Source organism: Enhydra lutris, unplaced genomic scaffold (assembly GCF_002288905.1).
Source record: "Enhydra lutris kenyoni isolate GAN:26980312 unplaced genomic scaffold, ASM228890v2 scaffoldscaffold71, whole genome shotgun sequence".
Lineage (NCBI taxonomy): Eukaryota > Metazoa > Chordata > Mammalia > Carnivora > Mustelidae > Enhydra > Enhydra lutris.
In genome coordinates, this window is record NW_019154155.1 from 6940118 (window position 1) to 6953949 (window position 13832).

The window sequence follows — 13832 nt, forward strand, 5'->3', positions numbered from 1 at the left end:
GATTTATAATGCAAATGGAAATTTTATGAATCTGTCTTTTCTTATTTCATTTAAATTACTTCAAAAACCTTCAGTTTTTTTTAACTTTTATTTCTAAGTAGGTTTTATTCATATTCTTCCATCTAAAGTGAACAGTGAAAAACTGCGCAGAGGAGTGACATCAGCAAAATAGTAGACTAAGACGCTCTAAGCTCTCGTTCCCCCATAGAAACAATGGGGAAAAAAGAGGGGGGGAGGGGAGAAAAGCCTTAGGAACTTTGTCAGAACTATGAAAAAGTCAAAGGTTTATAGCAACCAAGCAAACGCCCAATCAAGCTTCTGGCATTCAAATAAATCTCTGTCACTAGCTAAAGGAATAGATACTTCAGTGATCACATGCAAGGAATCATCTTTGAAAAAATAGTTTGAAATAGTCTCAAAACTAACCAACCACTGTAGTCTTCAACAATAAGAAAATCCAGCAAATCCCAGGAAGGTGGGGAATCTTATTTTCAAAGTCACCACATTCTAATAGTCAAATGTCCAATTTTCAACAAAAAATCAGAAGAAATACAAAGAAAAAAGATAACATGGCTCATTCATGGGAACAAAACAGAAACCACCCTCAAAGAAGCCCAGATAAAGGACATACTAAACAAAAACTTCAGAACAACTGTCTTAAATATGTTCAAAGAAGAAAGGAACACATGGATAAAGAACTAAAGAAGAAAGGAACACATGGATAAAGAACTAGAGGAAACCAGGAAAATAATAAAGAACCAAGATGAAAACACCAACAAAGAGAAATTATAAAAAGGAATCAAACAAATTCTGGAGCTGAAAAGTATAATAACTGAAGTGAAAAACACACCAGAGGGATTCAACAGCATATCTGAAACAAGCATAAGAAAGGAACAGTGGGGAAAAGTGTAAAGGGAAGAGAGGCTAAGGGACTTGAACAGAGGCCAAGGGCACCATTATACATATTAATATATACATTATGGGAATTCCAGAAGGAAAAAGGAGCAGAAAGATTATCTGAAGACATAATGGCTGAAAATGTCCCAAATTTGATGACGAACATGAATCAATGTTATGGGTTGACTTGTATCTCCAGGATATGTTGGAGTCACAACCTGAGAATGTGACCTTATTTGGAGACAGAGTATTAACAGATAATCAAGTTAAAATGAGGTCATTAGGATAGGGCTTTCCCAGGACTCTGGGATCATGACCTGAGCTGAAGGCAGAGGTTTTAACCCACTGAGCCACCCAGGTGCCCCAGGATAGGCCTTAATAAAATATGATTGATGTTATTAAAAGGGAAAGATTTGGTACAGAGGCAAACAGAGGAGAATCCATGAGAAGATCAAGACAGAGATTAAGGTGATGCAGCAGAAGTCACAGACCACCAAAATTTCCAACTAAGCATCAGAAAGTAGGATAAAGGAATGGAATAATTTATCACTCACAACCCTAAGAAGGAACATACCCTACTGACACCTTGATCTCACACTTCAAAATTCCAGAACTATGGGACTATAAATTTATGTTCTTTAAGCCACCTTATCTGTGTAACTTTGTTATTGCAGCCCTAGGAAATGAATACAGATTTTGGTTTTGAGAAGTAGGGTGTTGCTGTAACAAATACCTAAAATGTGGGTGTGACTTTGGAATTAGGTAATGGTTATGAAGTGCTTAAATGAAAAAGTCCAGATTGTCTTGAAAAGAATTCTGGTAGAAATATGAATGTTAAAGGTGCTTCTGGTAAGATCTCAGACAGAAATGAGAAACATGCTATTGGAAACTGGAAGAAAGGAAATCCTTGATATAAAGTGGTAGAGAACTTGGTTGAATTGTGTTCTGTTGGACAGAAAGTAGAACATTAATATATAGCTAAAGAAATCTCTAAGCAAAATGTTGAATGTGCAGTTTGGTTTCTCCTTGTTGTTTATGAAAAAACACGAGAAGAGACATAAAGAAAGAATTGCTAAACATAAAGAAACCAGAACTTGAAGTATTTTAAAAATTCTCAGTCTATCCATATTGTAAACAATGAGAATGTATACTTAAGAGAGGACACCAAGGATGTGGCTAGACACTGCTGAAGAGATTACAGGCAAGTGACTTGTGGATCCAATCAGTCAATTCAGTAGAAACACTACCAGCTTGAACTTAAGGGGACAGAGACAGGAAGAAGGAAGGCTGCTGGATTTGTGCGATGTTATAGGCAGGAAGTGAGTTGACCAGGCTATCAGCCCTGAACATGTGTTATCTTTCAAGAAAAAGGAATAATGACCCCAAAGGTGGTTCAGGGGCTGTCTTGTCTGCCAATGCCACCAGAAGCCCAGAGGGCACAGCCTGAGAGGCAGGACAGTCTCATCCTCTGTTCCAGGAGGTTCAGCCTCCTGGGTTCCAGAGCATGAGGACAACACCTCAATTCCAATAAGTGAGGTGGTGGGGGCAAAACTACCACCCTAGCAGAACTGGAGGGTGGAGCATCCAGCCAATTAAGTAGATACTTTTTTTTTTAAAGATTTTATTTATTTATTTGACAGAGATCACAAGTAGGCAGAGAGGCAGGCAGAGAGAGAGGGGGAAGCAGGCTCCCCGCCGAGCAGAGAGCCTGATGCGGGGCTTGATCCCAGGACCCTGAGATCATGACCTGAGCCGACGGCAGAGGCTTTAACCCACTGAACCACCCAGGTGCCCCAATGAAGTAGATTCTCAAGTCATAAGAATCTAATAGAATTTGTCCTGCTAGGCTTTAGATTTGTCTGGTCTCACATATTCAGAGATAGAGAAGAATTTTGCTCCAGCTCGAGTGATACCTAAGTCTTAACCTGTACTTGAATTAGACTATGAGATGTGAGACTTTTATTTGATGATATTTATATATAAGATTTTGGACTCAGAAGCGATACTGTAATGACTGGAATGGGGTGGATATATTTTGAATGTGGGAAGTACATGCATTTTTTTTTCTAATTTCAGTGAATTTAGCATAATTCAAGTACAAGTGAATTTAGCATAATGAAAATGTCTGTTGATACTAGAGACATCATTACTAAAGAACTTATTTGTGTAGGTCTTTGAATGATCATCTAGCACCCTTTTATTACAAGGCATGTCTATGGTAGTGGGCTCCCCCTGCCTTTATTTATCTGTGAATGTCTAAATTTATCTCTTATTTTGAAAGAACATTTTGTTATACACAGAACTCAAACATGACAGTTTTTTCTCTTAGTACATTGAATACAGTCTTATACTATCTTTTGGGATGTTAATTTCTGCTAAGAAATTAATATTTTTCAGATTCATTTGTACACGATGAATTTGGTTTTTGTTGATGCTTTCAAGATTTCCTTTTTGGGGCGCCTGGGTGGCTCAGTGGGTTAAGCCGCTGCCTTCAGCTTAGGTCATGATCTCAGGGTCCTGGGATCGAGTCCCGCATCGGGCTCTCTGCTCAGCAGGGAGCCTGCTTCCCTCTCTCTCTGCCTGCCTCTCTGTCTACTTGTGATCTCTCTCTGTCAAGTAAATAAATAAAATCTTTAAAAAATAAAAAGATTTCCTTTTTGACTTGCAGTAGTTTAGTTAGATGTGTCTTTGTGTATATTTTCTTGGCTTTATATTACTTGGAGTTCACGGCATTTCTTGATTCTTGGATCATATCCTTATTGAAATATGAGAAAGTTTTGGCTGCTATTCTTTATTTATTTTTTTAAAATTTTTTATTTCTTTTCAGCGTAACAGTATTCATTGTTTTTGCACCACACCCAATGCTCCATGCAATCTGTGCCCTCTCTAATACCCACCACCTGGTTCCCCCAACCTCCCACCCCCCCTCAAAACCTTAGATTGTTTTTCAGAGTCCAAAGTCTCTCATGGTTCATCTCCCCATCCAATTTCCCTCAACTCCCCTCTCCTCTCCATCTCCCCTTGTCCTCCATGTTATTTGTTATGCTCCACAAATAAGTGAAACCATTTGATAATTGACTCTCTCTGCTTGACTTATTTCACTCAGCATAATCTCTTCCAGTCCCATCCATGTTGCTACAAAAGTTGGGTATTCATCCTTTCTGATGGAGGCATAATACTCCATACTGTATATGGACCACATCTTCCTTATCCATTCGTCTGTTGAAGGGCATCTTGGTTCTTTTCACAGTTTGGCGACCGTGGCCATTGCTGCTATAAACATTGGGGTACAGATGGCCCTTCTTTTCACTACATCAGTACATGAATTTATGATAGAGTAGGAGTAGATTGCTTTGCACACTGTGTCCTTCCCAAAACATATGTTGGACTTCTAACCACAAAGTATCTCAGAGTGTAACCTTATTTGAAATTAGGGTTTACAGATGTTATTAAGGTAAAAGAAAGTCTTGGGCAGGACTAAAACTTTATTCAATAGGACTGGTGTCCTTATTAAAAAACTGAGATAAACAAGTAGATAAAATGCCAGGTGAGGAAAGCAGAAGAGACTGTGGTGATGAAACAGACATCAACAAATGGTAAAGATTGCCAGCATACCATCTACCACCAAAATCTAGAGGAGACACATGGAATATATTTTACCTCTAAGATCTCAGAAGGAATGAACCCTGCCAAAACCTCAATTTTAGACTCCTAGACTAGTCATCACTGTCAAACCATAAAGTTTTGTTGTTTAAGCTATCCAATTTAGGGTACCTTGTTCCAATGGCCCTAAGAAGCTAATACACTCAACAAAACCGTAAGTAGGATAAACCTAAAGAAACGCATTCAAATACATTATAATCAAACAATAAAGACAAAGGAAGAATCTTGAAAGCAGCAAAAGAGAAGCAACTTGTCCTGTATGAGGGATCATCAAGATTACTTGCTGATTTCTTCTAAGAAAACTTTGAGGACAGAAGACAACAGGGAGATATATTTAAAGTGCTGAAAAAAAAACCATATCAACTGAGAATTACAGATCCAGCAAAACCATCCTTCAAAGATGAGGGAGAAATTAAGCCATTCATAGAGAAACAAGAGGTGAGGGTGTTCATTGTCCCTAAAAGGAGTCCTTAAAGTAGAACTAAAAGGATCATAGAGTGTAACTTGATAGTCACATGAAGATATGAAGATCTGTGGTTCAGGTAAACACAAGGACAAATAAGAAAGCCAGTATTATTTTAATTTTGGTTTGTAACTCCACTTTTATTTCTTTATCTTTTTAAAATTTTTTTTAAGATTTTACTTATTTATTTGACAGACAGAGATCATAAGTAGGCAGAGAGGCAGGCAGAGAGAGAGGGGGAGAAGCAGGCTTCCTGCTGAGCAGAGAGCCCGATGCAGGATTTGATCCCAGGACCCTGGGATCATGACCTGAGCCAAAGGCAGAGGCTTTAACCCACTGAGCTACCCAGGCGCCCCAACTCCACTTTTATTTCTATTTATTTTTATAGGATAATAGCTATTTCTACAGGATTTAAAAGATAAATGCAGAAAATTCTAAATCTATGTTACTGAGCATATAATGTATAAAGATTAATTTGTGACATAAATAAGAGGGGAATGAAGCTTCACAGGATTTTTTTGTATAATTAAAAGTTGATATAAATTTGTATTAATTGTTACAACTTTAGTATACAGGTAATCCTTATGGTAATGATAAAAACATTTATATATACACAAAAGGAAATAAGATAATCAAAAGACGAAACTACAATATTTGCACACCCATGTTCCCTGCAGCATTATTCACAATAGTCAAGAGGTAGAAGCAAACCAAATGTCCACTGATGGATGAATGGACTAATAAAATTTGAAATATACATACAATGGAATAATAACCTTAAAGAAGGAAATCTTCTTGCACAGTATGAATGAACCTTGAGGGCATTATGCTAATGAAGTAAGCCAGCCACACAAAGACATAGTGAAATTCATAGAATTATGGTTGTCAGTAGTTAGGGGTGGGCAAAATGGAGAGTGACTGTTCAAGAGCTGTAAAGTTTCAGTTCTATAAGATGAAAAGTTCTACAGATCTGCTGCACAACAATGTGAGTATAGTTAACACTACTGAACTGTACATTCAAAAATTTAAACTGTTAGATGGTAAATTTTGTTATTTTTTATGACAATGTCTTTCAAAAATATTTAAAAATGACATTACAAAAAACTGCAAACACAAAAGAGGGAATTAATAGAAGAAATGAGACAAAAAAGCTATAAGATACATAGAAAATAACAAAATGGTGGAAGCCTTTCTGATTAATAGGTACTTTATTTTTATTTTACTTTTTTAAAAGATTTATTCATTTGAGAGAGATACAGAGTACAAGCAGGGGGAGCAGCAGGCAGAGGAAGGAGAAACAGGCTCCCTGCTGAGCAAGAAGCAACCTGATGTAAGGCTGATCCCAGAGTCCAGGAATCATGACCTGAGCTGAAGGCAGATGCCTAACTGACTGAGCTACCTGGGCAGCCCTCATAGCACTTTAAATGGATTAAAAGCTCCAATTAAAAGGTACAACTGGCAGAATGGATTTTTAAAAATGGCCCAACTATATGCTATGCATAAGATACTCACTTTGGATCTCAAAACATACACAGGTTGAAATTGAAAAACAGGAAAATGTATTCCATGCAAACAGCAACCAACAGAGAGCTGGAATAGCTAAATTATACTTTAAATTAGACTTACTAGACTTAGGATAAAAATAGACTTTAAGTCAGATAATATTACAAGAAACAAAGAATGACATTATACATTAGTAAGAGAGTCAATTCACCAGTAAGACGTTAACAATTACAAATACATATGCACCAAACATCAGCACCCCAAAATATATCAGGCAAGCATTGACAGAATCAAAGGGACATAGTTCTTCAATAAAAGGAGACTTCAGTGCTCCATTTTCAAAAACCGAACTACAAGGAACGTTAGGAAAAAAAAAGATTACTTGAACAATAGTACAAACCAGTTTCAAGTTACAGAAATAGAACATTCAAACCAAGAGCAGAATACACATTTTTTTCTCAAGTGCACGTGGAACATTCTCAGGATAGACAATATGTTAGGCTACAAAACAATCCTCAGTAAATTTTAAAACACTGAAAACATACAAAGTGTCTTTCCTAATCACAATGGAAGGAGACTAGAAATTAAGACAAAACTAAAAAATTCACAAGAAACTCATGGGATGAAACAAAAGTAGTGTTAAAACGGAATTTTATAGCTTATAAATGCATACAGTGAAAAAAAAAGAACGATCATAAATAGCTATAAAACTTAAGGAAATAAAAAAGCAAAGTAAGCAAAATGAACCCAAATTAGCATAAAGAAGAAAATAATGAAGAATAAAACATTGATATAAAATACAAAATAGGGGCGCCTGGGTGGCTCCGTGGGTTAAAGCCTCTCCCTTTGGCTCGAGTCATGATCCCAGTGTCCTGGGATCAAGCCCCACGTCGGGCTCTCTGCTCCACGGAGAGCCTGCTTCCTCCTCTCTCTCACCTGCCTCTCTGCCTACTTGTGATCTCTGTCTGTCAAATAAATAAATAAAATCTTCAAAAAATAAAAAATAAAAAAATAAAATACAAAATAGAAAAACAATGGGTTAAAAAAACAAAGATTGGTTTTTGAAAAGATTAACAAAATTGACAAATCATTAGACTAAGGAAAAAGAGAAAACACAAATTACTAAAATTAGAAATTTAGTGAGTGAAATTCTTACTGATCTTAATAAATAAAAAGGATTCTAATAGTCTACTATACCTAGAAACACACACCTACCAAGACTGAGTCATGAATAGCAAAATCTAAGCAGACCTTTGTCTAGCAAGGAGACTGAATTAGTAATCAGAAACTTCCAAACTGGGGCACCTGGGTGGCTCAGTAGGTTAAAGTCTCTGCCTTCGGCTCAGGTCATGATCTCAGGGTCCTGGGATCGAGCCCCACATCGGGCTTTCTGCTCAGCGGGGAGCCTGTTTCCCTGTTTTCTCTGCCTGCCTCTGCCTACTTGTGATCTCGGTCAAATAAATGAGTGAAATCTTTAAAAAAACAAACAAACAAAAAAACTTCCAAATAAAGAAAAGCCCTGGATCACACAGCTTCACTGATGAATTCTACCACACTGGTGGTCACTAGAAGGGAGGTGTGGGGGGGATGGGTGAAATAGGTGATGTGGATTAAGGAGTGCACTTGTGATGAACACTGGATGATGTATGGAAATGCTGAATCACTATATTGTACACCTGAAGCTAATATTACACTATATGTTAATTAACTGCAGTTCAAATAAAAACTTAAAAAAGACCACCACCCCTTCTTGGTCAAAAAACTGGGAGGAGAAACTCATCCCAACTCATTTTAAGAGATCAACATTACCTGAAACTAAAGCCATACAAAGACACGACAAGAAAACTAGACTAATATCACTTATGAACACTGATGCAAAAATCCTCAATGAAATACTTACAAACCAAATTCAGTGTAATATTAGAAGGATTATTATATATCATGATCTAGGGGGACTGATTCCTGGAATGCAATGATGGTTCAAAATATAAAACAAAAACAATGCAGAATTGTTCTTGTCTATTTATCAATAGAATGAAGGAAAAATAAAAACCATGATCATCTCAAATGATGCAAAAACTGTATATGACACTATCAAACACTGTTTTCATGACAAAAACACTCAATGAATTATTCCTAGGAACTTTCTTCAACATGATAAAAGCCATATGGGGAAAACCCACAGATAGCATAGTCAATGGTAAAAGAGAAATGCTTTTTCTCCTCTAAGACAGAAGAAAAAGATGTCCACATTTTTTACTTGTATTCAACAAGATATTGGAACTTATAGCCAGAGCCATTAAATAAGAAAAAGAAACAAAAGGCATTCCAATTGTCAGGAATAAAATTATCTTTTTGTAGCTGACATAATTTTATAATGTATAAAACTCTAAAAAACCTACCAAAAAAAAAATACCTGTTAGTAAAGTTATAGGATCTAAAATCAAGACAGAAAAACCAGTTATGTTATACAAAGCAATAATGAACAATCTGAAATGGAAAGTAATAATTTGTTCTACAATACTATAAGAAGAATACACTTAGGAATTAACTTAAACAAGGAGGGAACAGACTTGTATACTTATATTCCATATAAGACTGCTAAAAGAAATAAAAGAAGACACAAAAGGAAAGATATCCCACATTCATGGACTGGAAAACCTAATATGTTGACAATACTACCCAAAACAATCTACAATTCAATGCAATCCCTATTAAAATTTCAGTGATGTTTCAGGCAGAATAGAAATACCCATTCTCAAAGTCATATGAAATCTCAGGGGACCCCAAACAGCCAAAACAAACTTGAAAAAGAACAAAGTTGGAGGGCTCACACATCCTGATTTCAAAACTTGCTACAAAGCTATAGTAATCAAAACAGTGTGCCACTGACATAAGGACAGACAGACCAATGGAATAAATAGACATCCCAGATATAAACCTCTACATATATGGTTAACTGAGTATTGACAAACATGCCCAGACCATTCAATGGGGAAAAGACCATCTTTTCAACAAATTGTGCAGAGAAAAGTGGACATTCACATGGAAAAGAATGAAACTGGACTCTTATACCATATATAAAAATTAACTCTAAATGAATCAAAGACCTAGGTGTAAGAGCTAAAACTGTAAAACTCTTAAAACACAGGGGAAAACCTTCATAATGTTAGATTCAACAATAATTTCTTGGGTATGACTCAAAAGCACAGGCAACAAAAGAAAAAAATAAACTGGACTTTATCAAGTTAAAAACTTTTGTGGATCAAAGAATGCTATCAAGAGAGTGAAAAGACAACCCACAGAATGGGAGAAAATATCTGAAAATTATATATCTGATAAAGAACTGATATTCCTAATGTATAAAGAATACCTATAACAAAATAATCCAATTTAAAATTGGTGAAAGGACTGGAATAGGTATTTCTCCAAAGGAATTTTATAAATGACTAATAAATACATACATGAAAAAATGTATTCAACAATACTAGCCATGTGGGAAATTCAAATCAAATCCATAATGAGATACAATTTCATATCCTTAAAATGATTATTTAAAAAAAAAAAAGTGTTGGTGAGTGTGTGGAAAAACTACTCTTATTCATCACTAATGGAAATACAAAATGGTGTGGCACTGTGGAAAACAGTTTCACAGCTCTTCAGAAAGTTAAACAGAATTATAATATTATCCAGCAATTCCAGAGCTAGATATATATCTAAAGAAATTGAAAGCAGAGACCCAAATGGACAGTTGTACCCTCATGCTTATAGAAGCATTATTCACAATAGCCAAAATGTTTAAACAATCCAAGTGTCCATCAGCAGATGAATGGTAAATAAAATACAGTATATACATACAAGGAAATACTAGTCATGAAGAAGAATGAAATTCTGATATACGCTGCAACATGTAAATATTACACTAAGTGAAATAAGGCAGACACAAAAGGAAAAATATTCTATGTTTCTACTTAAGAGGTACCTAGAATAAATTCACAGGAAAAGAAAGTAGGGCAGGTTATGAGAGGCTGGGGGAAGGGGAAGGAAAAATGGGGAGTTCTTTAATGGTTACAGAGATGTTTGTGATGATGAAACAGTTCTAGAGATGAATAGCAGCAGTGGATATTCAACACTGAGTGTACTTAACGGCACTGAAGTGTACATTTAATGGCTAAAATGGTATATTTTCTATATGTTTTACTTCACTTTAAATAAAAGTAAAAAAAATTCACTGAAAGAAATATGCAAGTCCTTACTTAGTGCTAAATAAGCCGACTTCCACAACTTAGTGGATCACTTACAGAGTAGTGCAATGGTTAAGATGACAGGCTCTGAATGAAGTTACACTGCCCAGTTCAATCCTGGCTCTTCCCTTCTGTAGCTGTGTGACCTCAGGCAAGTTGCTTTATCCCTTTGGTTAGTCTCCAAATCTAAATGAAATTACTAGTATTTTTCTCATAGGATTGTTGTGAAGATTAATGAATTATTCACTCATTATGGCCTTTAGAAAGAGTTAATTCATATTAAGTATAGACATAAAGAGATCGATAAGGATGAACTCACTGTTAGTAGCTATCTATTTTTTTTTTTAAGATTTTATTTATTTGACACAGAGATCACAAGTAGGCAAAGAGGCAGGCAGAGAGGGAGGGGGAAGCAGGCTCCCCACTGAGTTGGGAGCCCAATACGGGGCTCAATTCCAGGACCCTGGGATCATGACCTGAGCCGAAGGCAGAGGCTTTAACCCACTGAGCCACCCAGGCGCCCCTGTTAGTAGCTATCTAAACAAACCCATCAGTCCACATCCAAAATTTAATATGAAATGCCTCTGATCTGAATTTTGGTGTTCAAATTCAGAAAATTACCCATTATAAACATGTAAATTCTCAGATGTCCATTGTCAGAAATAGGTTTTCTCACAGTACTTTTTTTTAATCATTTTTAAATTTAAATTCAATTAATTAACATATATTATTGGTTTCAGAGGTACAGGCCTGTGATTCATCAGTCTATTATACCCAGTGCTCATTACATTACATATCCTCTTTAATGTCCATCACCCATTTACACCATCCACCCACAGCCATCCCCTCCAGCAACCCTGTTTCCTTCCTATGAGTAAGAGTCTCTTATGATTTGTCTCCCTGATTTCATCTCATTTTACTTTTCCCTCTCTGCCCCTATGCTCCTCTGATGCTCCTGTTTTGTTCTTAAATTCCATATATCAGTGAAATCATATGATACCTGTCTTTCTTTGATTTATTTCACTTAGCAAAATACCCTCTAGTTCCATCCACATCATTGCAAATGGTAAGATTTTATTTGATGTCTGAATAGTATTCCATCTTCTTTATCTTCTTTACCCATTCATCTGTTAATGGACATTTGCATTCTCTCCATAGTTTGGCTATTGTGAACACTGCTGCTATAAACATTGGGGTGCAGGTGCCCCTTCGGGTCACTACATTTGTATCCTTGGGGTAAATACCCAGTAGTGCAATTGCTGGGTCATAGGGCGGCTCTATTTTCAGCTTTTTAAGGAACCTCAATACTGTTTTCCAGAGTGGCTGCACCAGCTTCCCCACAAGCATTCCCACCAACTGTGTAGGAGGGTTCCCCTTCCTCCGCATCCTCGCCAACATCTGTTGTTTCCTGACTTGTTAAATTTTAGCCATTCTGACTGATGTGAGATGGTCTATTACAAAGCTGTAATCATCAAGACAGTATGGTACTGGCACAAAAACAGACACATAGATCAATGGAACGGAATAGAAAACCCAGAAATGGACCCTCAACTCTGTGGTCAACTAATCTTTGACAAAGCAGTGAACAATATCTAATGGGAAAAGGACAGTCTCTTGAACAAATGATGTTGGGAAAATTGGATAGCAACATGCAAAAGAATGAAACTGGACCATTTCCTTACACTGCACACAAAAATAGACTCAAAATGGATGCAAGACCTAGATGTGAGACAGGAATCCATGAAAATCCTAGAGGAGAACACAGGCAGCAACCTCTTTGACCTTGGCTGTACAACTCTTGCTAGATACATCTCCAAAAGCAAGGGAATCAAAGGCAAAAATTAACTAGCGGGACTCCATCAAAATAAAAAGCTTTTGCACAGCAAAGGGAAAAGTCAACAAGACCTAAAGACAACTGACAGAATGGGAGAAGATATTTTCAAATGACATCAGATAAAGGGCTAACATCTAAAATCTATAAAGAACTTATCAAACTCAACACCCAAAGAAAATCCAATCAAGAAAGGGACAGAAGACATGAAGAGACAATTCTCCAAAGATATCCAAATGGCCAACAGATGCATGAAAAAATGCTCTACATCACTTGGCATCAGGGAAATACAAATCAAAACCACACTGAGATACCTTTGCCTAGTATTCTGATGTCTGGTCTATGTGCTTTCCTATACTATAGATATCATTAAGGTGGCAAAAAACACATATATTAGGTATCCTTCACCGTCCTTTCCTTCCATATTTCATAATTTGCATGAAGAGTTCCTTCAACTTACTATGAATCATGTGACTTTCTCATTTATAATTGCAGCTAAGAAACTTAAACTTACAGAAGGTTGACAGTGGTTTGTTTTCTCTAAAATTCATTTTAGGTGCTCATTTCCATTATACATTTCTACTTAAAATTTGAAAAAATTTACTTTGTCTCAAAGGAATACTAAATACTTACCAATTGAAGATAGAAATTGGCAGGACTATTTATATGACAAACCATAACTGAAACATCTGTCATTTCTTTAGGCAAAATAGGTGGGTGATAGTGTAAAGTCATATTTTTTTCAGAGTGGCTTCTTGGCGATTGTGACCTAAACCTGATTAAAAACATAATCAAAAGCATAAGCAGGTCATTTTCTTAAAGTCTCTCTTCTCTTAGCAACTTGGTCTGAAGGAAGGACTTGTATATAGACTAATTAATCTACCTACAGTATTCTCTTTCCAATTTCTTTTCTAATACATTTCTTGGTATTGTCTTCAATTATCAAACCAAGTGAGATGTCAAACTTGAGATGTCAAGTCTCAAAAATCAATAATTGACCTTCGAATTTGTGTTGGGACATTTTTGAGCCAGGTCTGTGTCTTCTACTCGAAGTCTCTCCTCTTTGAGGAACTGACAACCACGGACTGTGGTAGCACTCAGTAAGGCCACCTGAGGGGTGTCTGTGACCCCATCCAGCTCTAATACTACTTTTATATTTCCACAATGAGATCTACTTGGGTCACTTCCAGAGTCATCTCATCACTCAGGACAAAAAGTATCTTTCACTATC

General features: G+C 36.4%; 1 protein-coding gene across 1 annotated transcript in view; it reads right to left on the minus strand.

The window, feature by feature from the left end:
• The window catches only part of LOC111159926 (ring finger protein 17), a 162528-nt gene that overhangs the window by 96774 nt on the left and 51922 nt on the right, over nucleotides 1–13832 (minus strand). The window contains exon 15 of the mRNA XM_022522609.1: nucleotides 13235–13376. Within this exon, the coding sequence (XP_022378317.1) occupies nucleotides 13235–13376 (142 nt within the window). The remainder of the gene's footprint in view (nucleotides 1–13234; nucleotides 13377–13832) is intronic.